Source organism: Canis lupus, chromosome 14, assembly GCF_048164855.1.
Source record: "Canis lupus baileyi chromosome 14, mCanLup2.hap1, whole genome shotgun sequence".
NCBI lineage: Eukaryota > Metazoa > Chordata > Mammalia > Carnivora > Canidae > Canis > Canis lupus.
Window position 1 is genome coordinate 5,737,753 of NC_132851.1, and position 27,543 is coordinate 5,765,295.

The window sequence follows — 27,543 nt, forward strand, 5'->3', positions numbered from 1 at the left end:
TCAGATATTCCCAAACACCCACCTGTGTCACCCACACTGCTATGCTATCTCCTCCATGTATTGAGATTTTTTTTCCCATGTCATTAAATGTTTGAAAATGATTTATATAACGGCTATAATAGGAAATTCTTGCAATTGTAAAAGCAGTTAGGTTCATTAAAATCACTTACTTTCCTACCAAGCAACACTTTAATTACATGTCTATTCAATGTAATAGGACATAGTTCATTCTGTAACAGACATAGTCCAAGAATCCTAAAAATAAAAACAGGGAAATATATTTAAATTTGAAAATAATTCTAAAACACATAAACCCCACACATACATACATAATATATACACAAGTATTTTGAGAAATTTTCTATAGCCTCATTTCTAATCAATATGAAGAACATATATTCATTTTAAAAACTAATGTTTTAGAAAAGTCTCAAACTGAAATTTTTAAAAAATTCAAATATAAGATTAGAGTTATTTTACCTGCCAATGTTTCTGAAACAATTCAACCTTGCTTCTGTGTTTTTGCCAGGCCTTGGAGTATAAAATCCTCTTTTTCCAGGTTGGTAAAACAAAGGGGCATTATCATCACCATCGTCTGTATCATCTAAATCCATATCTACAACACTTCGACTAGAGCCATGACGCTTCCGGTTTTCCTAATAAAAGATCATCAAATTAAGTCTCAAGATTGATTTTATTAAGTTTTTATTTATTTATTTGAGAGAGCATGTGCATACACAAGGGTGGGGGAGGGAGAGGGAGATGTAGCCTCCATGTACCACAGGGCTCAACTCAGGACCCTGAGATCATAACCTGAGCTGAAATCAAGACTTGGACTCTTAACCAACCAAGCCACCCAGGCATCCCCCAACCCAAGATTGATGTTAAAAACAAAATATTTGAACTAGTTGTCTAAAATCATTCAAAGCGAAGTCAGGTAGGCAAAGCAACATTTATATTTAAATGTAAATAAACTTTTAAATTCATCCTTTCAGAACTGTGATATATAAAGCTCATGCCTATTAAATCTTTAATTTCTCTGTCCATTTAAATTTTTTTTTTTTTTAAGTTTATTTATTTATGATAGGCACACAGTGAGAGAGAGAGAGGCAGAGACACAGGCAGAGGGAGAAGCAGGCTCCACGCACCGGGAGCCTGACGTGGGATTCGATCCCGGGTCTCCAGGATCACGCCCTGGGCCAAAGGCAGGCGCCAAACCGCTGCGCCACCCAGGGATCCCTATACTTTTCTAATTCTCTGTCCATTTAAGATCACTAATGAAACTGGTAGCTTCTTTCACCCTAATTCCTTAAAGATTTTTGATGGATATAGAATTCTGGATTGACAATTCTTGAAACATTTTAAGAATGAAAGATCCACAAACTGAATTTAAATAAATTAATTAATTTAGGGGGAAAAGAAATGAATGAATGATCCACTGCCTTCTGGCCAGTACCTTTCTGATAAAAAATCCAGTCTTTCAAAACACTGGTTCTCTATATGTAAGGCACTGTTCTTTGGCTGGTTAGTTTTATAGCAATTCAATTATATATATACATAGTTTTCTTTCACTTTATCCTATTTAGGGTTCACGGACCACCTTGAATCTATAAAATCTATGTCTTATACCAAATTTGGGAAGTTTTCAGCTGCTGTTTCTTCAAATATTTTCCTGTAGCAGTCTCTCCTCTTCAATGACATGGATGTCTGATCTTTTGATATGGTCCCACAGATTCCTGAAATTGTTTAGTTCAAAATCTCTCTGTTCTTCAGAGTGGACAATTTCTATCTTTAAACTGACACTTTCCTATCACCTTTATTCTACTAATAACCTATCTACTGAATTTTTTTCTTTTAGATGTACTTTTAATTCTAAACTTTTCCCTTGGCTCTCTTTCAAAGTTTCTATTTCTCTGCTATGAACCTCTTTCAGTTCACTAGTGCTTAACTTTATCTCATGTTCTAGGAGATAAAAACACCTCTATCTCATAGAATAGGAGATAAAAGTCTTTGATAATCCAACAAGTAGGTCATCTTAAGTTAGCACTTATTGGTTCTTTTGCCAGGAGAACTAAGTCTTTTCTGGTTCTTTGTATGTTGAATAATTTTGGGGTGTATCCTAGCCGTTTGAATATTAAGTTGTAAAACTCTGAGTCTTGTTAAAATGAAAGAGAAAGTTGATGTTTTGGGGTTCAGTAGGCAATCAACCTGGCTAGATTCAGATTGGAAGTGTCATTATCTGTGTGCAGTAGTTCTGATAACAAATTTTCAAAGCCTTTTATTATACTTTTTGGGTCTGCCCTGCATATGCACCATTGGGATTGTTGTTTATACTACAGTTTAGTTCTCAAAGCCTTTTCTATCTTCCAGCTAAGATGGGAGTAAAAGGGACCGACGTTACTCTCCTGCCTGAAACAATGCCATACCAGCCATTTTTCAATTTGACTTCCCTCTATAATATGTGTGCTATTGTCTACTTTTCAGAATCCTCAGGCAGTTCTTTTTCACGTTTTGTTTAGTTTTTAGTTTTAATCAGTGAAGAGAGAAGATTATACCAGGTCTGCTCCACCATGGTTGGCAATGAAGTTCTTAGCTTAAGAATGAAATAGGTCAACGTGCTAAAAAAGCCATCCTTACTGCTGCCCCATTTTCTCTGCAGCTTTGGCACTCATTTCTTTCTTGAGGAATAAGCCCTAAGAAATTCATGACATCTCTAAATTAAAGCTTAATTCAGGCTGTGCTAAACTGGAGTTCCAATTATTAACACATGTACAAAACATCTCTTACCTGTACCTTTTCTGAGGAGTCTAATAATCCAAGATCCAAGATACTATCAGCTCCATTTTCCCTAAAAACAAACCAAAAACCTTTCACATTCCAGATAAAAGAGACTTCTACAACTTAGTGTAGAGAAACATGCATTTGAATTTATAAGAATTTATAAATATATTTTTAAAAATATTCAGGACACTTATTAGGCAGTACAATTATAGGAAAAGAGAAAGTATTATATACACAAAAAAACATTAGATGCTACGTGTGTGATTCAAGATAATAAGCTAAGGGCTACCTGATTTAAGACAAATATAAATGCAGTCTTCACAGGGGGACTAAAAGCTCAAGCTCACATTGTAGTAAAAGAACAAAAAATGCTCAGAAGGCAGTCACCAAAAAAAAAAAAAAAAGGCAGTCACCATAGGAATCAAATTCTTTAGTCTGTTTAATTTTTCTAGAATATTAATAAATTCACTGTTCACTTTATATAGCCAGCTGAAAGGAATATCATGTCAACAGAAAATTACTTGCAGTCAACAGAAAATCCTACTAAATTAGCAACCTTACATAAAAAAATCTTTTTATCAAAATGCACATTCCTCATAAGCTCTATCGGGGTGCTGATTACTTCCAGAGACAGGAAAAGGAATGAAGAAACAGTACATTAAAATCCTGAGAAGAAAAATGGTAATTACCACCAAAGAAACTAAACTTCCAGCAATAGTCTTTTGGCTTGGACCATTCAAAGGCTATGAAACAGGCTGTTAAGTTTCAGTGCTTTAGCCTACCCACTTATCCATTTCTAGGATTCTATCCAATCTAGGTTTCTTGAACAAAATCATGACTAGGAAGAAAAGACAGAAATTTACATCTAAAGCTTCAAACTGAGTATTTAGCCTTACAATAGAAGGCACAGAATAAGTTTAGCATATTTTCCTGATGTCACTTTTACTTGTCACCTCGGGAAAAAGAATTTAACTATTAGGTATTTTTAGTTTTAATATAAAACAAATCTGTTACACAACAGAAAGCAAAAACTTGCATGGATTTTTAAGATAAATAAGGAGATCTAAAAGAAATTTCATGCTTATGGCAAGAACTCAGGGACTACACCCTGATTCCTTGAAGAAGCTAGCCTCTGCCATTAGGGTTATTCTGGTAGAGAATTTGGTATGTACTTTTTACAAGTAATTTTTAAGTATCAGGTATAAAAGATTTTTAGAACCTGTTACTGCTAAAATTCTAACTTTGCAACACATGTGAAACTCAACCATCTCATGGTTTTTAAGCCATCTCTTAAAAAAACATTTAATTATTGTGTACCTTCTAGTATAAATTTTAAGGTATGGTAGCACCTCCATCCTAAAAATAAAGTAGTTAATGTTTAAACTGAAATGCCTCCCCAATTATACACATTACCGTCCATGTGCTATAATAAGTTCCATGGCTTCATCCACTCTTGCTCTCAGAGAATCTTCACTTGCTAGAAGGAGAAGCAGCTGAGCTGGGGATAATTCCAAAAGCATGCCAGTAATTTTACTTGCAAATGCCTGAAAACAATGAACAAATGTTACTTGCCCCTACACTGTGAAACCTCTCATCTAAATCAAGTCTTTTATCTAAAAAGAAAAAAAAAAAAAAGAAGAAGAAAAGGAAGAAAATGTAAGACATATGGATAACGAAAAGATTTCTGAACCAGTAAGGTACTTTATTAAACTGGAAGCTTAATTATAGAGAACTCTGGTATCTTATTAAAGCTAGTTTAATAAAAAAATAAAAAATAATAAAGCTAGTTTAAAATTTGTATGACAAGCCTTTTAACATTTCTGCTATCCATGAGTAAACATGCAAATACTCGGTTTCCATTTTCCCCCCCTCAGACCAGAAACATTTCTTACATGTAGGATAGAAGAAAAGAAAGGGAGGGAAGAAGTGGAAGAGAGAAAAGAAAGATACCTACATTTAAGACTAAGGATTTACTGAAAGAACTATGATTGGTTTTATTTTCTCTTTCTGTAATACATTTATGTATAAAGGAAAACAAACACAACCAGTTTGTTAAAAATCTTCTAGCAATACTTAATAGCAATCAAGTATATTATTTGTAATATATTTTAGCTACAGCTTATTAACTAAAAAGTCTACTTCAATGTACAAGTCTGTAACAATTTATACAACTAAAGATACAACTTAAATGCACAGCTAATTCTTTAGCACACAAGAAATTTATTAGGTAGTATGCCAACTTAGCCATAGGTAGAAAAAACAAACCTCAAGCTACCCTCCAGCAAATTTGACTGCTTTCCCTCTTAACCTTCCTTTTTACCAGTCCTCAACCACATGGCTTGCCAGTAGCTAACATTTTACAATGCCAACTTTAATTCAAAAACAAAAATGGCACAGTCAGTTAAAAGGTAGGTAAGTGCACCATACATACCGGTTGCATTGCTTGTACACGGGGATAAAGTCTCTCTCCAAGTGCCTGACGGTGTGCTGGCAGAGGATCAGGATCATCACTAGGATTCCCTTCAGAGGCTGGTCTGAAGGGCCTAGTGTCAATGGAAAGCTGTCTTCTAAAGTCTCTGAAAGACCAACAAAGCTCTTTTAATTTCATGCCCCTTGTCTGCAAAATAACATCAACACAACTGGTAACAAAGATGGAAAACCAGAACATGCAGGTAGTTCCAGTTATCAGATTAAGGTGGTAGAATGCCTAACAGATGATGGTTGGGAAATAAAGATCTTCTAGGTGTTGCTACTTAAAAATCTATAAATTTGCAATGCATAATTCAATTTGACTTTAAGGGAACAGGACCATAAAATATCAGAAATCAAGAATCCATCCACATTTTCTGGAAATTTTAGTCGAAAGTAAAATGCCACCCACCCTAACAGGAAAAAAATTAAGAGGCTTAAGTATAACACAACTGCCACAAATAAAATTTAAGACAATTTTGGAAACAATATTAGATTACGTAATTTCAATTGACCCAGGGTTTTTAAAGCAGAACATTTTAATCATAGTATAGTTACTATTCATATACCCAAATATTAAAACTTTTTCTAAAAATAGTCTGTAATTGAGACCCTCTCATTACAGGCCTACTTCCAATTTCATTCAAAAAGGTGGTTATTCAGTAAAAGATACAAAATGATCTCACCTATCTCGATCTCTTCGAGAACCTGCTCGCAAGCCACTACTCCTCCTCATTTCCCTTTCTCTCTCCCTTTCCCGATCCCTCTCTCCTCTGTTCCTTAATCTCTGCATTAAACCTGGAAGAAAATATGAAACACTTTGTTCACATAAATGGAAATGCAACTACCTTAACTTTGAAAGTCCATGTGAGGACATGAGACAAATATAAGAACATGACAGATGAAGATTATCTCCCTAAGCATCTGTGTGAGTACCTTTCTCTGATTCTCCCCCTGGTTTTGAAGGTTGAGGGTAATCATATAGAATGTACTTGGCATGTAATAGATGTTGACTCAGTATTTAATGAATTATGTCACAGTTGTGAAATAATATGTAACATGTAATATTATTATTACATTACATTATGTAATAATTTCACCATAAATAATGCTGAGATTTCTTATGTGGCTAGAGTCCTATTTTCTTTGTTCTTAGTTTTGAGTATTAAGCATTACAAGACCCCTAAAACATTTTAGCTATTGTTATCTTCAAACCCTTGAGCAAAATAAGCCAGAGTATGGTTTCCTAAAAAGAATGCAGAAAAGTTATTTCTGAAATGTTAGGACTTTCCAGGTTCCCTCATTCACATTTGCCAATTTCTTTTTATTTTAACACTACAGAAAGTGGTAAAACTGATGATGAAAGGCTGGAGTACTCCACACATCTTTTCATCCTCAATCCTTCCTAAAGCTCATTCAGCCTCTATGGTGGCAGCTTACCGAACCCCAATACAGTATCACTACAGCCTAGGTAAAATATAGAATTTTCTTAATAATTCCCTCTCCTTAAATTATCCATCTACAAGATGACAATCTTCTGCCCCCACCTTACATGAATCCTCAGTTATAACCTCCTTACGGCATTTATAATTTTCATAGATTTTTTTTATTTTGAAAATTAGGTAGGAATCCTAATACCTAAGTGCTGGTCCTCAAGGAGGTAGAGCTTGTACCCAGATGTTAATTTAGAAAATCTTACTACCCAAAAAACTAGTGTCTTGCTAAAGTATCAGTGAGGTAACTTAGTCAACCAATCTATATTTGGTTGCAAGCTCCCTATCTCACTGGGGACTAGTAGCAACTCTGCAAACATACTCTGAATAGCACTGCTGCTCCAGAGGATGGTATTTTTTTTAAGTATCTGTGCTAATTAGATACATGGATGGTGGGGAGCGCCTGGGTGGCTCAGTGGTTGAGCATCTGCCTTTGGCTCAGGGCATGATTCTGGGGTCTGGGGATCAAGGCCTCCCTGCAGGGAGCCTGCTTCTCCCTCTGCCTATGTCTCTGACTCTCTCTCTCTGTTTCTCATGAATAAATAAATAAAATCTTAAAAAAATAATACAGGGGTGGTGGAAATACTGTTATGCACTCAATACATTTTTCTATTACCACAGAATTTACAACTTCCCACTCCCCAAACATGTAACAATTGAGATGACAAACTCACTAACACAATCACATCTATGAAAATAAATATGGCATTAAAAGAGCAAAGTGTTAAACTGTTGGTTAGAGTAGTTTAAACAAGATTAAATCATTAATCTAGAATAAAATTGTATAAAAATGTCAATGTACACTAAAGTTCTCCTACTATAAATACTTAAAATTGTTTTGATGAAACAAAAATTTGTTTTTAGTACTTACTTGTATGAGTGCCTTTGTTGGCATTTTGGATACAATCTAAATTTGGCAGTTTTTCATTTGACAAAAACGCTTGTGCAATGGCTGTATAAAAACTTCGTGCTACACCACTGCCCTCTCCTGGCTCATCCTTAAATGTGACTTTTACTCTATGTACAGCCATTGGTGTAGTAGCACATCTTCGACCAAAGTGATTGTTAAGCTGCCTCATGGTCTGCTGAATAAGAAGATCTCGATCCCGATCAACCTATTAAAATACACCCAGAAAGTAGTAAATTTCAACGTTAGAAACCACCTTAAAATTTTCCTATATAAAATCTTAAACTAATTTTAGTTTTTCATTTAAAGTCAGGAGTGTATAAAGTTATGGGGGTTTTTTGTTTTTGTTTTGTTTTTCAGAGAGAAAGTGAGTGTGGGGGTGGGGGGTACAGAGGGAGAGGGAGAGAGAAAATCATAGGGAGGCTCTGCATGGGGCTCAATCTTACTACCTGAGCTCAGTGGGGAGAGTCTCCTTCTCCCTTTTCTCCCCCTTCCCTCACTCCTTTCTTTCTTTCTCAAAATCTTTTTTTTTTTTTAAGTCTATTGGAAAACAGCAATTTGTTCAATTTTGGAATATACTAGGATAATTCTAAGTAAATTAAAAGTGTGTTTTGTTTAAAACAAACCAAACACACACAAAAAAAGACAGCAAATACTAGAAAACATGGGATATTCCTTTGGTGACAGAAAACCACAAGCAAAGCAAAAGAAAAATGACAAGCTGGGGAAAATGATTGGTGAATGTATCCTACTACAGACAAAGATATGTATTTATGAATAATATACATAGCACCATAAGATACTGTGCTTTTAAAAAATCTAGAAAATTGAGGAAAAAACTTAAAATGCACAAGATATACCAGAGTTCATAGAAAAAGTAATATCCTTAAATATATGAAACAATGTTTATCTTTGCTCATAGTAAAAGAAATGCAAATTAAAATTTCACAAGATGCCATTTCTTACCTATCAGATTGGCAAAAATCTAAATATTTGACAGACTGCTGGCAGGACTACAGAGGCATCTCATATTAATGTTACAAACACAAAAATACATAACCATTGTGCAGAAATATTTTCCAAAATTATATATGCATATGCCCTTTGCCCCATGTCTAGGTTCTATGTCTAAGAATCTATCTTAAAGACTACACACACTAGCCTAAAAAGAAAAACAGGGACCACTATTTGTAACAGCAAAAGATTAGAAATAAATCCTAATGTCTATGAGTAGGAGACTGGCTAAAAAAAAAAAACCCCTGTGATACAACCATAAAATGCAGTACTAAGAAAAAGCAGTTGTAAAAGGAAGGCAGAACATTGCTCTATCTTACCTCTGGGATATACTGTTAACTAGGAAAAACAAGATGGAGTAAAATGTATAGCACACTCAGGGTCAGGAGTAGGGGAAGGAAGAGAGATGGGTAATGAATACATACACACACATGCAAGATTACATTTTTTTAAAAGGAAGGAAGACCATTTAAAAACAACAAAACTCTGAAGGGGAGAAGTGGGGGATGGTAAAAAAGAAACAGAAACTAGATTTCCCTAAATAAACTTTCTTCTATAGAGTTGGCCTTGCACTACTGTAGATATTTTACATTAAGTACAAAACCGAACCCAAAAAAGGAGAGACAGCTATCACAAAAAATTGAAAGCAAAATGAAAGGCTTGGTTTTATGCAGCTTAGTAGCAAAACCACACAAAGAAAAAATTATTTCAAGTGACTTCGAAACAAAGCAATTTGTATAATCTCTAATTGGATAAGCTGGAAGAACAAAAAACTGCAAATAAATCTTAAGCTATTTTTGATAATTATCTTGGGGGTGGTAGTGTTGATGTGATTCTAAGACTGCAGTGTATATGCTATAATATAAAAAGCAAAAGAATAATTTTCTTAGTGTTGGGAAGTTGGATTTTTGGTTCAGAAGAAAGGAGATACAGACTAAGAGGTGGAAATAAAGCAATTCTGTGATTCTATATCTTGAATTTGAATTGGAAATATCAAGTATGCATTTATAATATGATTTTTTTAAAGGAAAATTTCCTAGCTTTACCCATTGAAGAGACCTAGAAACTATGACCAACCTACTAGGCAGTGAATAACTCTACAACCTAGATTATAATCTTGAAATAACAGCCTATATTATAATCTTGAAATACTTTTTCCTACTAAAAGGAACCAGGCTTTTTGAAGAAATGGTTGATTTAAGGTCTGTGACAGGAAATACACAACATGAGACCTACCAAAAAGTAAAGACGTTATCAATGTTATCGGAATCCTGTCAAAAGGACCGATGAGCCAAAGGACTCCCACTAGCCAAAAACAATCTGAGCATCAATGGAATATACTAACCTTAATGGTTTGAAGGACATCTAAAACATTAAAAAAAAAAAAAAAAACCACTGAAATAATTCATTGATCATGAGAGGATGTTAGGAAACCAACTGCCAGAAATAACCACTACTCTAAATATGGTGATTGCCATATATTAAATTTTTAACCCCTAAGCGAAATTGTTATTTTTGTTTTTAAACTTCATATAAACAGCACACTATATGTATAGTATAAGAAAATCTAAATACCTTTACCTCTAGTGATAAATCTCTTGACTGCTGGTTCCTCAGTTTTTCCATTTCTCTACGGAATTTTGATTCTTTTACCTCAAAACCACCCAATTCGGTTAGGATCTTTAAAAAAAAGAATGCATGACAGAATTATTCTCTGACATATGTTCTTATCTGGCAGAACAGAATTAAAAGTGCTCAAAATACATACTGATCCAGGTTCTGCTCCAACATCTTCCATGAATACCCTGCCGAATAGTTCCAAAGAAAGGCGCCAACGTCCTAACAGCATATCATGGGAAATAACCATTCCCATGAAGCTACACTGTGGCCTGCAAGAGGTTTAAGGGAGAGTTGGAAGTAATTTAACCAACTATAAAAATTTCCTGATTTTTGGTCAATGACAGTAATTTTCTTGGTCTTTTCATATTCTGAAGTCGTAAGTACTTCAAACCACATCCTCTCTAACAGAATTTTTCTATAACTACTCATGCCTCACAGAACTAATTTTTACTCCATTATCCCTCTGTCCTTTATATAAGGATACATCTCCTAGCTGCTACCTTCATCTTCAATTTTATCTCTTCTCCTTTAAGTCCATCATCCCTCCTCTCCAATTCAAACTTTCACAACAGACCAGAATTTCCACAGTGTTACATATTTATTTCCATGTCAGTGACATGTAAGTCCAACTCAACACAGGAAAACTGAATATGGCCTCTACAATTCAATGACACTGCCTCTTGCATTCTTTGAACAGTACCATTTCCCCTACTGCACAAACTTGAAACAAATTCTAATGTTTCTTGCCCCTGTTCCTCCAGAGCGATTAAGTCCTTCAAAATTTCTCTTTCCATAATTTCCTATCCATCCCCAAAGGCAATATTTTATTTCAGCCCCTTTTTACCACTAACCTGAACTCGCAGCTTTTCTAACTTGTCTCCCTACCTCTAAATCTTCTCCCCTTCAATCTGTTTGCCTCTACGCATTCTAACCATCTCAGCTCGAGCCATATTGTCTGAAAAGCTTGTGCCACCCCAGTCCAAAATTCTTCCTTGCCTTTTGATTGTTGGACTGTATATATAAAATGTATATAGTTTCCTAAACTCCCTGAACTCCTAACCAAAAATAATTATCTGACATCCTGTAACCAAAAAGCAGATACTCAACAAATCATTTGGTGATTAGCCATACTGAGACATAGTATACACTAGCAAATTTTTATTGGGAAAGCAAAGAACCTACCTCTTACAAGAAGATAATAACCAACTGTAAACTTGGCAAAGGAGCCCAAGCAAGTGTGAGAGTCACAAACCTAGAAAGCTCTATCTAATCATTCACATGTTTCTCTTTGTTAAGCTGCTAACATGTCTATAATTGGCAATTTGACATGGACATATACTAACATTAAAAAACATAGTCTTAGAATTTCCTCAATAAAGTAAAAGGAAAATTAGAATGCCAATCAATGGCTATATTGTCACTTCAAAAATCCAGAAAAATCACATATTTAAATATCTGATTATAAATCAGGAAAGCACAGAAATAAGATAACATTTAAGTCTATTATTTACATATAAATGAAATAAAATTATAAAATTCCTAAATAAAAATTCTTACAAGAATTGTACTACCCATAAATTAATGCAACAGAAAAAATATCCCCACTCAGCAAATACCTGAAAGATGTAAGAGGTGGCCCTTCACTTTCAGTCAGCCCTATTTCTGCTAGTAAACTGCTTTTCAATTGTGCAGCAAGATCATGAGCAGATGGCCCTGGTTTTGAACTTTCAACTTCTTCTGGCACCACATTCTGTTCTTCTCCTTCCTTTTTTTGTCGATTTTGCATGTTCATTACATTTTTCAAATTGGCAGCATAAGACATTTTAGTTGGAAGAACCTATGAATTTTTACATATAAAAGTCATACATTAAAAAAAAAAAAAAAACTCAACCCTACTAGATTTCCTTTCCAACTTAGTAATATTCCACAGGAATCACATGGAAGTTAAGTAATTCTTCTCTGGCACTTCAACTACAAAGATGCAGCCTGTTTCTTTTCTCCGATTCCCCTTGCTGACCACCCATGAAAATGCACTAATGCAATTCCAGTGCATTTATCACAGCAGCCTCAGAGAACTTTTAAAGGAGTCTCTATAATATGTGATTACTCAAATGTTCTATGTATTTCAAATGTTCTATGTATTTTCAATATTATATCCCTTAGATAATAAAATTTTGCTCTTAAACATGTTATTACATTTTCATTGGAGAAGCAGTATGGACTGTATAATTTTAGGCTCTCAAATCAGACTTTAATCTAAAAACTAGATTTGCTACTTAACTAGTTAACAACAGACTTTCCCACAAGAAATTTATGTAATCTATGAAAGCCTCAGTTTTTTTACCCATAAAATCAGGATAAAAATACTTTCTATCCAACATGGTAATAAAGATTGAGAACATGCCTAGTAGATATAATTATTCAAGAAGTCATTATTAGTATTACCTTATTTATTCATTCTACAGTTAAAAAGTTTTTCAAGCCAATACTATATATGCTCACACATTAATACATGTATATACATTACACACATCAAGATTTAATTTTCAGTAGCTTCAACTCTGTGAAATAGGCAAAACACATAACAAAACTGCCATTTTATAGATGAAGTCACCTGACATAAAACAAGTTAGTCTCAAAGCAGTTTTAGTGACACTGACAGAAGTATGAAATTATGTGGAAATCTGTCATAAGGCAGGAATTTCTAATACTTCCATTATTTGAGACAATACAATATTTTGGATTAATGCATTTCTAAGACTCTAGATATTACGACAAGTTCTCATTCACAAATACTATATTGTGAAGATTTTTACTATCTTACCTCAAGGCAGTTTCTATCCACTGTAACCTCCATTAAACATTTCCCACTACTGGCAGATGAAGAATAAAGACCCTGACTTGGGCGGCCAAAAAGATCCTCCTTTCTAGCGTTTGGCTGGAATTTTAACAGAAATATTCCAGTTATACTGTACAGTTAAAAAAATAATAAAGTCACTTAAAAAAGAAATCTTTTAAGACTGACTAGTTTATTTAAATCACCTGCAACAGATGTGGCTGATCAGCCAAGGGGATGGCTTCAGCCAGAGGCACTTCAAATGGATTTGGGGGTATACATCCAAGGAACGTCATGGAATCTGAGCGTCGGAAAAACGGATGGTTTTGACCAGTTTCTGCAGGAAGAGAGTCATCATCCTTATCATTCAAAGTGGCACCTACACATAAAGAGATAAAGTGGTTTTTAGAAAATATTAATTACTAGGGAAGGAAAAGCATCTTAATCTGCTCAGTCCAAAATTCCTTTTCCTTCTTCATGAAATTTTAATGCCACTCAAAAACTAAAAATAAGTTAAACTGTCCAAAATTTTGGTAATATTTTTAGGAGATAATTCAAAATATTAGTTTGGTTACAATGGTAAAATCTATTATGTATACGTTAACACCACAATACAGACTTATCTTAAAAAGTATTAGCAGTAACAAATCTTGTTCCACTTTTGTATTGGACAAACATTTCCCGTATCTTTCTCTTTCTCTAGGGATTCAGACCTGAATACAGCTAGCTTCTGAAGCATATTTAGGCTCACTGATGACTCTAAGAGAAGACGGTCAGGAGCTGAGATTTGAGCATTTGCTTACTACTAAGTTCTGCTTTCTCTACAAGACAGAAATGTCTGGACATCTCATTCATCTCAACAGTAAGCATAAGAACACCATCCTCCCCTTAATGGAATAAAACTTTGGACAGTGCTTACAGTATGCTGTGAAAATAATGAGCTACAACTGGATTTTCAAACTACAGCAGTGAAGTCAGTTGTCTTCCCCTGGGCTGAATAGAAGTACTAGCTGTTAATAAGAAATAGACAAGAGACTGGGCTATTTGACCCCACACTTTATAAATTGTTTTAAATTCCACTTGAAATAAGAGCTAAGAAACTACAGAGACTGCAGAAGATTCCAAAATAATTCTTGACTTTGAAATATTTTTTTATTGCACTGTTAAGAGTTTTGATATTTGGGAGTTATAACTGGAATTTCTCATTTTCTTGACTAAACCTATTTTGCATCAGTATTAATAAGGTTCTACTAAGACTTTCAAAAATAAAGTTAAACATAAAACTAAAACACAAGGGATACAAAGATAAAATAGCAAAGATACCAACTGTTGAAAAGTTCGTAACATTTAATTCATCCTTATTTATGAAGCAAATAATTCAAGGATGCATAAGGAAAAATGGACAGAAAATGCAAGAAATGGGACATAGAGAAGAAAAGAGAAATTCCCACCCCGACAGAAAATAATGAAGTTAAAAAGCTTGAAGGGGAAATACTGAGGCAGCCATTTCTTGAAGTAGATTAGCAGATTTTCTGTACACTAACTTTGATTGGTGTCATCATCATTTTCATGTTCTGAATCTTCATTATCAATACCCAGTTCCAAGAGTTCTCGCGTCCTTTAAAAAGACAAGTGAGTCATTTTACATAAAATATGGAGCAAAGGTGATGGGAATTATAAGCAAAAAAAAAAAAAAAAAAACACTGAAAAAGTCAGTTACATATCTAGCCAGTTTCAAACATTGTGATCAAGTTTTAGACTCTGGGAATGGTAGACTGGACAGCCAAATGTACTACAATTATAAAACAGGCTCAAAGAAAGCAAAAGAGAATCACATTAACAAACAGTGAATACTTATACAAAATAGAAAACATGATAAACTACATCAAGCATAAAGCTTAATTAGATTCTTAGGTTTCCTTTTTTTTTAAGATTTTATTTATTCATTCATTCATTCATTCATTCATTCATTCAAGACACACACACACAGATTGAGAGAGAGAGAGAGAGAGAGAGAGGCAGAGAAATAGGCAGAGGGAGAAGCAGGCTCCATACAGGGAGCTCGACGTGGGATTTGGTCCCAGGGCTCCAGTATCATGCCTTGGGCTAAAGGCAGCACTAAACCGCTGAGCTACCAGGGCTGCCCAGGTTTCCTGTTTTAAATAAGGAGTAGCTATGGAGACTCAAGCCCTCTTTCCCACATGAAATGTTCCTGTCCTCTTTCTCTTTTGAAGCGCTGTTCTCCTCACTCCAAAAATCGGACAATATACTAATAGAGACCACACTGAGAAATTAAGCATTTCCTAAACCAACCTCCTGGCAAGTACAGATACCTTTTGCGTTCCAGCTGAGGTGTATCCAATGTTGTCTGCTGATTCATTGCTTTAATCCAATATATGAGGGCTTGAAAAACATATGCCACATGCTTCAGTGAGCAAACATCCAAAACTGGAAGAACATCAGAATGCTCATCATTATGAGACCGCATTAAGGACAGAGCATAATTTAGGAAGTCCCCTCGGGCAGACATCATTCCTTGACGGGCGCTAAGCAATGTGGCACGTCTGTAGGAGGAAAAAGAAATGAAAATGTTTTAAAAACGACACAAATGTTAAACTGACCACTACCATAAATATGTAAGATTAGGAACTGAGAATATCCATAAATCAAAATTCATTACCCCTGTGACTGTTTTAGAGATATAACCATTGTGCATAATTTGATCTGTACTTTTTTCTTAAAGATTTATTTGAGAGAGCATGTAGGCAGAGTGGGGCAGAAGGAGGGAGAGGGAGAGGGAGAGAGGGAGGGAGGGAGAGAGAGAGAATCCAAGCAGACTTCCTGCTGAGCACAGAGCCCAATGCAGGACATGATTTCACTACCCTGAGATCATAACCTGAGCCAAAATTAAGAGTCAGACACTAAACCGACTGAGCCACTCAGGTGCTCCACTGTCCTGTGCTTTAAACCAAGAAAGGAATTCCAGTGTCCTTTGGAATGGGAAAAGGAACTTCTTCCCTAAAGACAATGTTTCTCAAACTTTAGTGTCTTATCAAAATCTAGGTCTGGGGTAGGGCCCCAAATTTCGTATTTCTAACAGGCTCCTAGGTGATGCTGCCATTCTAGAGATCACACATTGAGAACTACTGCCAATCCTGACACCCAAAACACAAGCAACAAGAAAACACACACAGCATTAGACTTTATCAAAATTAAAAACTTACATCCTTCAACGGACATCATCCAGAAAATGAAAACACACATGGATTAGATAAAATTTCTACAAGTCCTATATCTGATAAGGAACTTATATTCAGAAAATATAAGTAACTCATACAACTCAATAACAAAGAAAAGTGATTAAAAACTGGGCAAAGAATTTTAAACAAACATTTCCCCAAAGAAGATACACAAATGACCAATAAGCCAATGAAATGATGTTCATCATTCAGGCATTAGGGAAATATCAATCAAAATCACACTGAGGGACACCTGGGTGGCTCGCAGTTGAGCATCTGCCTTTAGCTCAGGGCATGATCCCAGGGTCCAGGGATCAATTCCTGCATCAGGCTCCTTGCAGGGAGCCTATGGCTCTGCCTCTCTCTGTCTCTCATGAATAAAGAAGTAAAATCTTAAAACACACACACACACACACACACACACACACACACACACACACAAACCCACAATGAGAGGGGTGTCATCAGGCTCCCTGCTTGGCAGAGAGTCTGCTTCTCCCTCTGTCCATGCTCACTTGCTAGCCTCTCTCTCAAATAAATAAAATTTTGAAAAAATTCCTAGTTCTGAAAAGTTACTTTATCTTAACCGAACAGAAAGAAAACAAATACAGGGACACCTGGGTGGCTCAGAAGGTTAAACATCTGACTCTCAATTTCAGCTGAGGCCACGATCTCAGGGTCATTAAGATCAAGCCTCTTTCACCTCCCCAGGCTTGGTGCTACCCAGGGAGTCACCGAGGGGGTCTACTTGAAAATCCTCTCCCACTGCTTCCCTCCCTCAACTCATGCGTTCTCTCACATGTGCTCACTCTCTAAACAAGTAAAATCTTAAAAAAAAAAAAAAAAAGAAAGAAAGAAAGAAAAGAAAGAAAAACATACAGAAATATAGTTTAAATACAATTCAGCAGACTGTGTGACACAGAAAAAGAAATTTGACTTGAGGGAATCAAAGAGCAGCTTTGCTAACTGCACACTTCCTCTTCCCAAGTACAACATGCATTCATATTCAATCATGGTCAAAATTAAGTCTTCCCATGAATACATGCCTTTCATTGGAGAAAGGGGGAAAGCCTGAGAGGGATAATGACACAAGGATGTAGATGAACTACTTCAACACTGAGCAGTATTTAGCATCAGATTCCTGCAATTTGAATGAGTTTTTAAAAATAGCTTGGATTATAACTAACTTATTTTGCTTCAACTACACAATTAAAAAAAAAAAGGTAATACAGGACACCTCGGTGGCTCAGTGGTTGAGCGTCTGCCTTCGCTCAGGGCGTAATCCTGGAGTCCTAGGATTGAGTCCCACACTGGGCTCCCTGCAGGAAGCCTGCTTCCCCCTCTGCCTGTCTCTGCCTAGGTCTCTGCCTCTGTCTCTGTGTGTCTCATGGATAAATAAATAAAATGTTAAAAAAAAAAAAAGTAGTAGTAATACAAGGCACTTCCCTCCTTCAAAACAGAGTGAGGTCTTACGTAATAGCAGTCAAGAAGATCATAACTTTTTAGGACCTAAGGGTTCTGTCTAAATATACAAGCATACATGAAGAACTTCATACCGTCTGCCTTCAAGAGTTCGTAAACTAGCTTCTTCTCGTGCAGTCATCCTCTCTCTTCGAGCTGAATTCTGAGAGGCGTGAAGAGGATGATTTGGATGTCCCGGATCACCAGCAGATGCTAATGCAGAACCATAACGTAATTGAGCTTCAGTAGAATCCATAATACTGACCATCCAGTTCCAAGTGGGAATAAGCTTTTCTTCTACATAGTTCTATGAAGACCAAACTAAAATAGTTAAAACTATCCAAATAAAGTTAAATTTGATATAGTAGTATGATGTAAACATTTAAATACTTGTAACATTAATTCCCATTTTATTGGGATTCTCATAATTGACAGCCAAAAAATTTATTTGAATGAGTAACTTTTCAATGTTTTCGTACCTGTAAGTTTACTGCATCTTGGTAAGTCAATTTCACAGCTGCTGGAATCTGGGAGTACACTAGGTGATTATACTTAGGAATAAGGCCCATCAAGTCCGAGATCTGTCTGATAACAATGCTGTAAGCCCTGGCTAAACTGCTTGCAGATGTTAAGTAACTGCTGGCATTGCTAGCTTCCAAAGCAGCTGCCGCAGCTGCAGCACTCGTGCTGATGGTACCACTCCGGCGTAAATTTGAAGGATCAATATAAATCAAACCCGCTGAACTTGCTATAAGAAAAAAGGACAACCACAAGTTGTCAGATGCTAATTGTGTTTCTCTAGCACTACACATATTTAAGTAAACTAAAAGATCAATTGCACTGGCAAATGCAGCAGTGGAACAAAAAACTTTTTCTTAAACCACACTAAATGAGACAGGGCAATGATGAGGGGGGACAAGAATTACCATAATGTTCTCAACCAGAGGCAATTTTGCTACTGCCCCTGCCCCAAAGTGGGGACATTTAGCAATGTCTACAGACATTTTTGGTTGTCACAAGGAGGGGTAGGGGTAGTATTGCTACTGGCATCTGGGTGCACAGAGGTCAAGGATGCTGCTAAATATCCTACAGTGCACAAATAAAGGATTATTCAACCCAAAAAGCAGCAATGGTGCAGGGACTGAGAAACCTTGATATAAGCATAAGTATCTAAACTCGACAAAACAATTTAGAACTATTATGAAACCACTTAATTTGTTGAGATGAACATACATAATTTTAAAAACCTGTTTAAGCACTTTTAAGAATACCAAGTTTTCAGACTTGCCTGCTGGTGTGGATGTGCTGGAAGGGGCTGTACTGGTTGCCCGCTGATGTTGGGTGTTACGGACAGCCCACTGCATGGACCGGGGAGCTTGAGCAGCACCATTGGCATGGGAGCTATTTGTGGTTCTCTCTAATGGCTCATCAAGCATAAAAGTCTCCTGTTCTATGTCGTCACTCTGACTACTGCTGCTATCAGAATCACTGGAGTCATTTGATTGAGAATCATCTTCAGAAAAGAAGGCAGGAACACTGCTTGCACCTAAATTTTTTATTTTTAAAACCGAAACCACTGTCAGTTTGTTGATATTTAAAAATACAGTGTACTCCCTCACTCAGGAAAATATACATATATTAAACAGAATGCCAAGACATAGTCAATAATCCACAAAACCCACTATTAAAATATTTTAGTTACAAAACAATTCTTTTCAATGAACCTTAACATTAATTCAGTATTTAAAAAATCAGAAAAGAAAAAAGTCATTAAAATATGTCCTCACTAACATCCACAGGGAAAAAGGATGAAGTTATAAAGACTTAGCCACCCTTGTGCAAATCATAAGGAGTACAGTTTAACAAATTCATGTTGAATATATACATAGCTTTAGTATAGGCAAGAAAGCTGGATAAGGATAAAGTAACATACCTGCTTCAGAGCCAGCAGTTGCTGCAGTGACAACACTTCTACGCCCACTAGCATTATCTTGGTTGCTATGGTTACTTTCGCTGTCACTTTCTGTTTCAGCTGCTGCTAACAAATCCAGCTCCATGTCACTCCCTAGAAAACATATTTAAATAGTAAGGGGGGAAAAAGTACAAACTCACTGTGGAGTAAGACAGGGTCTGAAAAGCAGGATATCATAAGGTAAGGGGGCGGGCAGAAAGGACAGAGAAGAGGGATTACTACTACAATAAAGCATAACTGCTTGCTTAGTAGAAGACAAATGACTAGGCAAATTATGGTACTCAGTAGACTATTGCATAGCAATTCAAAATCTGTTCTGCATAGACTCAGATAAAAAGGTTGGGCAGGGGAACCTCCACCAGTGGGCAGAGCTCTGGGCTAGGTCCACTGCTAATTTTCATCTGTTTTCCATATTGGGATTCCAAAAGGAGAAGAAAGCTAAAAAGATCTATTTAGAATTTCATAGTATATACATGTCAAAGCATATAAAATTATAAATTTTAAATACGTGCAATTTATTGTATGTCAATTATATCTCAATAACGCTGATCCCCAAAAGTCTGACTAATAAGAATAGTTACAATGACTATGTAGCAAAAAGGCCAAAATGATTATTGTTAGTGGGGGGAAGAAGGGCACAAAAATTAAACATACAATATCAAAGATATGCGTGTGAATGGGGCAGCACAGGCGAGGACTGAAAGTAAAAATATAAGCTATTAGCATCTGGGTGGGATTATAGGTAATTTTTTTCCCTTTTCTCTAATTTGCAAATGTATCCTAACTTGGGTTATCATTATCAACTTCTAAAAAGCCTTTTAAGAAAAGAGAAAGTCAAAACCTTTGAGTCAAAAGGTAAAGAAGGAAGAAGATGAATTATTTTATATGTATAAGTATATATACACATATATGCATATATGTATACGGCTGCTTCCTAAAATTTTGAAACATCCTCAGACTTCCTAGGCTTAAAACATGTTGAACATTTTGCTCATTATAATGGGGCTTTTCTTTATATTAATATCCTTAAAGATACCTGATTTATTCATACTGAATAAGTTCTCAAATAACCTGCATACCGTCTTCATCATGCTCATCATGTTGTCCCTCTGCCTCAGCATTTTCTTCACCATGTTCTTCCTGTTCGTCGTGATGATCCTCTTCTCCAGCCACACCCTCCACCACCTCAACCTAAATCCAGAATCTTATTTGTAGACAAAGTACATAATAAACCCACATCTCTACCAGCTGTTCCTCCACAGCAATTAGTAACTAAAATTCAAAGCTCCCTCCAAACAAAATGAATTTAAAAATAAAATAAAATACGAAGCTCCCTCACTACAGAGAATTTTAAGTTTAAAAATCATTGGCTATTGACAACTTGCTACCAAAAATTATGTCAAAACACCCTAGTTTGTAATTATTGTCCATATGCCGAACCTTAAAATTAGAAGTATAACAACTGTGTGCAGAGTATGTTTTTTAAACTTCCAGTTATAAAATTTACCTCTGCCTTCAAATACTATGCACAAAACTACTAAAACTTTTTTGAACAATGAGGATGTCTTTTCTATTAACCCGAAGTAAAAACAAGCTTATGTGTCCAATTTTGTATTATCCACTAAATCAAGAATTATTGAAGTATTTTTAACATATATATAGTCACAAATGAGAACATGTAACAAAAGTCTAAATGCTGGAAGCAAATACACCTAATGGTAGTAAGCTACTATTAATAAAACTTCTTCCTCCCATATAAAAGCCTCTCATCTACCACCATGAAGACAGTTACAACCACCTCTTCTACGTCCGCTGAAACAATGTCATCCTGTTCTTCATCTCTGCCCCGAACAGGCTGTGACTGGCTGATGCGCCTCTGCTGGGGATTCCGGATGATGTAGGAAGATTGAGACTGGCTGGAGCTGTGGAGAAGCAAGAGCTCATGAGGGCACTGTTGCCACCCCCCTGCTATACAGCACACTTTTTATGCTTCTTGGTATCGCTTAGTGTGACCCACTTGCTAGGATGCTATTTTAAATCTCACATAAAAATTCTTAGAAACCAACAATTAATCCATAGTATATCCAAAAATATGAAGCCCAAAGAAATTAATTTTATCACAGAGATTTAACTTAGGAATCTCAGAAGTGTTTTTACTTTTCAGTAAGTCATTTCAAATTTGTTAATGCACATCCTTTTAGGAGTCCTTCCCACTGAAATGCTCCACTGGAAATATTTTTCCTTCTCCACTGCTTTCATGCCAATAGTCCTCAACTTCCAAAAGCTCCAACAGCAGCATTCCTCCATTAACAAAGTGTGGTAATGAGTGTGTTTATTACAAGGGATCTAGTCTTTAAGACACCTGATATGACCTACTTGCTTCAGCTTATTAACCCACTGATGTGTGTGAAGAGGAGAAACATCAGTTCAAAAGTATGAATTTAAAAACAGAATCATAACAAAAGGTGGGTGGCCGAATAGTTCCACTTCTCTAAAAATATGCCTTAGAAACAGCCAAGAAAGGACACCTACTTCTAATATAAAAGGAAGGGGAGAATGAGAGAATGCATCTTAAAATGCAGGTCAGAGATCAGCATGTTAACCCTGTGACCTACTATTATCCTTTATTAACAGATTAAGAAACACAAACTATAGAGAGGTTAAGGTTAAAGGACCTTTTAAAGGTATTTACACAGATAGCGTTCTTTCCTCACCTCAGTTGCTCTTAGAAATGAGAATCAAAGCAGTTACACATGAAGAGTCAACTGAGACACTCTCCTTCAAACATCCAAGTGTTTAATATTAGAAATTTAAGTAACTGGTTCTTCACAGAGACAGTAAATTACAAAGCTAATGAAAAGGCTAAAAGAAAAGATGAAAAGGGTATTTCCAACCTAAGATTCCAACATCTCCAATATTAAAAAATAAAAGTCAACATTTGTGAAGCCACAATTAGTATTTCTTTAAAATAATTTTAAAAAGAAGTCTTGGAACATCCACAAGATCTATCATCCCCTCAAAGGACTTATGTACTTAGTATGTATGATACTGCTAATTCCTAAAATATATTATTAACTCCCCATTCAGAAATGGAGCTTCAGTTTTCTTCATACCATGATTCAGCCTCTTTCCCATGAGACATGGCACAGCTACAGTCCTGAAAGCCAGTCTAACAGGAGCTGTTAAAATACTTCTTAAGTTACAGCTATTTGCCAAACTGCAGAGAAATCCTTCTTGGTGTAGAATACCTAAATATGCTAAATAAAATATTAAAAAACAAAGCACAACTATCCTGGCGATAAGAAAAACAATCATACGTCAATAAGCCTGAGAGCAGTGGTGCCACCATGTATGCCAAAGGAATCTGCTCATGTCTCTTAGGCTAGAAGGGTTTCAAGGAGCCATAGATTTCACAGGAGACAGTCTAGGGTGTAAGCAAAAATGGGAAGTTACATCACAGAAATTCCCTCTTCTCTCACACTCAGATACATAAAGCCAAACAAATCAGGAAAGGGTAACCAATTTTAAGATACTTGCCTATATCAACCGTGGCTGGATGGGGACAGGAAAAATGTCTCTTCAGAGAACTAATTATAAACCTGCACTTATGATAGTTTAGGACTGCAATTTGCACTGTGAGGGTAGGGTCAGGTTCACTGATATTAATCCAATGCCTCAACACCATCAAAAAGCACCAAACCAGGGGTACCTGAGTGGCTTAGTCGGTTAAGCATCTGCTTTTGGCTCAGGTCATGATCCCAGGGTCCTGGGATGGAGCCCCACAGAATCTCCCTCTGCTCCTCTCCTCTGCTTGTACACTTTCTCTCTCTTAAAGAAATAAATCCTTAAAAAAGAAAAAAAGTACCAAACAGCACTATCTACCCCTAATATTCTCAAGTATAGGAAAAAGGAAAAAAGAAATCTGTCTAGAATTATCTCTAATTATCTTTAAACTTTAATAGTTATTTGACCTTGAAGAAGTTACCTAACCTCTCTGAGGCTCAGATCTCTTGTTTTTAAAAGTAGAATGACAGCGGTCATGAATTATTGTGAAAATCAAAACAGATGCATTGTAATGCATTTACAATGCTTAAAGTTCCTAGTTCATAATAAAATTTCATTTAACAGTTTTTGTATGAGGAATGTACACAGAGAAACAGGTTAATAAAGACAAAAGTTTTAAAGAGGTGAAGGGAAGCAACAGAAAAAGCAAAAATACTGAACTCAAAACTTTATGCTCAGTGGAGTGATACATACCATCTACCATCCAATACAAAGGAAATCACAAAGACTAATCAAGTATGAACTTTTTACTTAAGACATGCTTGGAACACTGATCAAAATACACCCTTACAAGAAGGAGTGATTGTACTGTATTTATAATGAAGGATTTCTACATCACATCAACAGTTGTAGCAATAGTAACATTACACTATTATCTTTCTTGACTATCGAATGAGATCTCCTGGGAAAACTTGAGGGACTGACTGAAGAATCAATAGATAGGGGATACCTGGGTGGCTCAGTGGTTGAGCATCTGCATCTGCTTTGGCTCAACTCATGATCCCTGGGGGGGGGTCCTGGGACAAGTCCTGCATCAGGCTCCTTGCAGGGAGCCTGCTTCTCCCTCTGCCTATGTCTCTGCCTCTTTCTCTCTGTCTCTCATGAATAAATAAATAAAATCTTTAAGAAAAAAAAAAAAAGAATCAATAGATGGGAATGAAGAGGAGAGCTGAAGAGTGCACGGTACTTTCTGCTGTTGTTTTTAAAGATTTTTATTTCTCTATTTGACAGAGAGAGCACAAGCAGGGGAAGCAGCAGAGGGAGAGGGAGAAGCAGGCTCTCCGTTGAGCGGGGAGCCTGATGCAGGGCTCAATCCCAGGACCCTGAGATCATGACCTGAGCCAAAGGCAGACGCCCAACCAACTTAGCCAGCCAGGCGCCCCAAAGAGTGCACAATACTTAAACAAAGGGCCTAAGAAGCAGTTGACAAGGGGACACAAAGTCTTTTTTTTTTTTAAGATTTTATTTATTTACTTGTGATAGACATAGAGAGAGAGAGAGAGAGAGAGAGGCAGAGACACAGGCAGAGGGAGAAGCAGGCTCCATGCTGGGAGCCTGATGCGGGACTCGATCCTGGGACCCCCAGGATCACGCCCCAGGCCAAAGGCAGGCGCTAAACCGCTGAGCCACTCAGGGATCCCCCAGGGGACACAAAGTCTTGATACTTAGTAACAACAGGCTCACTGACACTGTTTAAAGCTATCACCCCAAAGTCTGTTCAACAGATAAAAAAAATTTTATGTTCTAGAACAAAACCAAGGAGAGGATACAAAGAATTCACAAAGTAATACCACTTCAAGAACCAGGGGTCTCCTCACAGGGTATCAGAATCAGGAGCATCATATGGAGCCCAAGCAGATTTTGTTAACAGAATCACTGGATAATGGAGTGTATTCAGGGAGTCTGAAAATATATAGTTTGATTTATAATCATTTTCAGCAAATCCTGGAAGTATATAAGTGTCAAGGCTACCATGGGAAAGCTTTGATAGACAAATCTGGATTTAAATTCCAGGGTATCCTAGGAGACTTGACAATACAGGAAAAGCTGGGACACATACTGGCACATGGAATAAGGAGAACAGTGAGAGAGCAGATACTCAATACATTAACCCAGATGAAACCCAGAGACGAAGTCTTGGGAACTACCAAACACTAACATAGTCCTTCCTCATTAACAGAGATGTTTTCCAGAAAAGAAGAAGAGGGTCTTTAGGTCCCAAAGATCTTTATTAAACATCATTACACATATACACAGTAACAAAATCAGACTTGAGAAAACCAAATATACAAATATTTGCTAAAGATCACTATAGCCTCGCAAATCAAAGAGGTGGCCCCTAAACCAGCACCATCGGCACTACCTGAGTTTATATGAAATACAGAATCTCAGGCCCCATCCAGACCTTCAAAATCAGCCTCTGCATTTTATTAAGACCCCCAAATGATTTGCATGCAAATTTAATTTGAAGCACTGTGTTAAAAGACACCAGAATATTTTAGTTTCTAAACATTCTGACTCAACAAGCTTACAGTCTAGTTACAAATGGAAAAGATGAATGAGATTAAGAATAAATAATCTTATAACCAGAACCATTTAGTTATTGAGTTGTTTTAGTCCTATTTTAGATAACATGGTTGTTGTAGAGAGTATTTTTAAATTCTAGCATTCTGGTTATTTACACTACACAATAACAAGCTGCCCCCTAGCCCAAGCCTTTAGACACAGAGAAAGTTACAGGTCTTCTCATTCCTCAAATTGGCCTTACAGTAAGCTATATCTAATGTGAGAAAAGAAGTAATGATGTCTGCAGAAGTCTGAACTTTCTTACCAGATTACTTTATTGGCATAACAAAACATGTTTTTCCATACCAAAAATAATACCCACAACTATGTATCTATTACCTTATAGAGACACAACGTATAATTTTTTAAAGTGCTCTCACATGTTCCAAATAAAATAATATCTCTACCATTTGTTGCACAAATGGTGAACATCACCACCTGAATGCTTATGCAAATGTTCAGTAAGCCAAACATGACATTTCCAGAGAAAGAATTAATCAGAATCTGTTTCCAGGTAGAAATTTACCTGCTAGACTGATCCGATGATGGTCGTGGTGGCAGTGGTTCCACTGAAAACAATTCTTCACTGCCCTGCATGGCATCTATGCTAGTACTGGCCAGAGTAAAAGGTGCAGTTGGGCGAGCAATCCCCATTCTGACAGGAACAATCAGTGACTCCGCTACATTGCACAATTCTTCTACGGCATAAGGTAGTAGTGCTTGGAATACACGCTTGCATTTTCCAATTGGCTGGGGGATAAAGTTGCTAGAGCAAAAAGGAAAATACAAGAATCTTTTATGAATCTTTTCATATATACAAAGTTATCATTACAAAAAATGTGTGTGAAATTAAAGAAAAGCCCAAATAAAAAAGGATGTCTTACTTTTTCTTTTTGGATGAAGCCATTTCCACACTAAGAATGACAAAAACTCTTGCCACTGAACGCAAAAACCTCATTGTCACAGCAATAGCTTCTTCTCTACGTCCAGGTGTATATTTGTTTTGGAGTTCTTTCACTAGTGTACCTAGTAGAGTATCTAAAAGCTTTAAAAAATTATAATCACTTTATTAATGATGAAACATCTTTTATGATGTTTAGACAAATATTTATAAAGTAAAAAGTTCTAACACTTTTTCAATATTAGCATTTCATAATAAGGATCTCAAAATAAATTTATTTATTTTAAAGATTTTATTTATTTATTCACGAGAGACCAAGAGAGAGAAAGGCAGACACAGGCAGAGGGAGAAATAGGCTCCATGCAGGAAGCCTGATGTGGGACTCGATCCTAGGACTCCAGGATCACACCCTGAGCCAAAGGCAGATGCGCTTAACTGCTGAGCCACCCAGGCATCCCTCAAAATAAATTTAAACAAAACATTCTTCTTTTTAAACAAAACATTTCTAATGTCAGTGATTAACTTATGCCACATACCTACCATGTCTTTGATCTAGAGTGGGCCTCAAATGTCTGATTTCCTTTTTAAGTCTTATAGATCTATGTATACCAATATTTAGAAGAAAAATCAAATCAAAGAAACAATTTATTTCACTTACTTTCGAGTACATAATGAAACAGGTAAAGTAGATTCAAATACTTACATTAATAAATTCATAATC

General features: G+C 36.2%; 1 protein-coding gene and 1 long non-coding RNA gene across 23 annotated transcripts in view; one reads left to right on the plus strand and one right to left on the minus strand.

Annotated features, from left to right (window-relative positions):
* Positions 1 to 27,543, plus strand: part of LOC140603648 (uncharacterized) — a 166,090-nt gene that overhangs the window by 57,799 nt on the left and 80,748 nt on the right. For 8 of the 17 annotated variants that reach the window (XR_012006594.1, XR_012006579.1, XR_012006583.1 and 5 more), the window contains exon 3: positions 13,824 to 13,982. This is a non-coding gene — a long non-coding RNA (uncharacterized lncRNA). Of the gene's footprint in view, positions 1 to 529; positions 680 to 5,875; positions 6,179 to 6,591; positions 6,722 to 13,823; positions 14,753 to 21,646; positions 26,968 to 27,543 lie in introns of those variants that run through there. The other 9 variants (XR_012006587.1, XR_012006586.1, XR_012006595.1 and 6 more) reach the window with 9 other exon arrangements.
* UBR5 (ubiquitin protein ligase E3 component n-recognin 5) overlaps positions 1 to 27,543 on the minus strand; it is a 135,853-nt gene that overhangs the window by 8,419 nt on the left and 99,891 nt on the right. For 4 of the 6 annotated variants that reach the window (XM_072774090.1, XM_072774088.1, XM_072774092.1 and 1 more), the window contains exons 33-54: positions 26,806 to 26,966; positions 26,448 to 26,687; positions 21,591 to 21,714; positions 20,872 to 20,983; positions 19,754 to 19,885; positions 19,109 to 19,366; positions 18,300 to 18,568; positions 17,916 to 18,127; positions 15,454 to 15,684; positions 14,665 to 14,738; positions 13,327 to 13,499; positions 13,109 to 13,222; positions 11,901 to 12,121; positions 10,433 to 10,553; positions 10,240 to 10,344; positions 7,615 to 7,858; positions 5,937 to 6,048; positions 5,213 to 5,357; positions 4,195 to 4,325; positions 2,788 to 2,848; positions 481 to 656; positions 171 to 255 (exon numbers count right to left, since the gene is read on the minus strand). In XM_072774090.1, the coding sequence (XP_072630191.1) occupies positions 171 to 255; positions 481 to 656; positions 2,788 to 2,848; positions 4,195 to 4,325; positions 5,213 to 5,357; positions 5,937 to 6,048; positions 7,615 to 7,858; positions 10,240 to 10,344; positions 10,433 to 10,553; positions 11,901 to 12,121; positions 13,109 to 13,222; positions 13,327 to 13,499; positions 14,665 to 14,738; positions 15,454 to 15,684; positions 17,916 to 18,127; positions 18,300 to 18,568; positions 19,109 to 19,366; positions 19,754 to 19,885; positions 20,872 to 20,983; positions 21,591 to 21,714; positions 26,448 to 26,687; positions 26,806 to 26,966 (3,501 nt within the window). The remainder of the gene's footprint in view (positions 1 to 170; positions 256 to 480; positions 657 to 2,787; positions 2,849 to 4,194; positions 4,326 to 5,212; positions 5,358 to 5,936; positions 6,049 to 7,614; positions 7,859 to 10,239; positions 10,345 to 10,432; positions 10,554 to 11,900; positions 12,122 to 13,108; positions 13,223 to 13,326; positions 13,500 to 14,664; positions 14,739 to 15,453; positions 15,685 to 17,915; positions 18,128 to 18,299; positions 18,569 to 19,108; positions 19,367 to 19,753; positions 19,886 to 20,871; positions 20,984 to 21,590; positions 21,715 to 26,447; positions 26,688 to 26,805; positions 26,967 to 27,543) is intronic. The other 2 variants (XM_072774091.1, XM_072774089.1) reach the window with 1 other exon arrangement.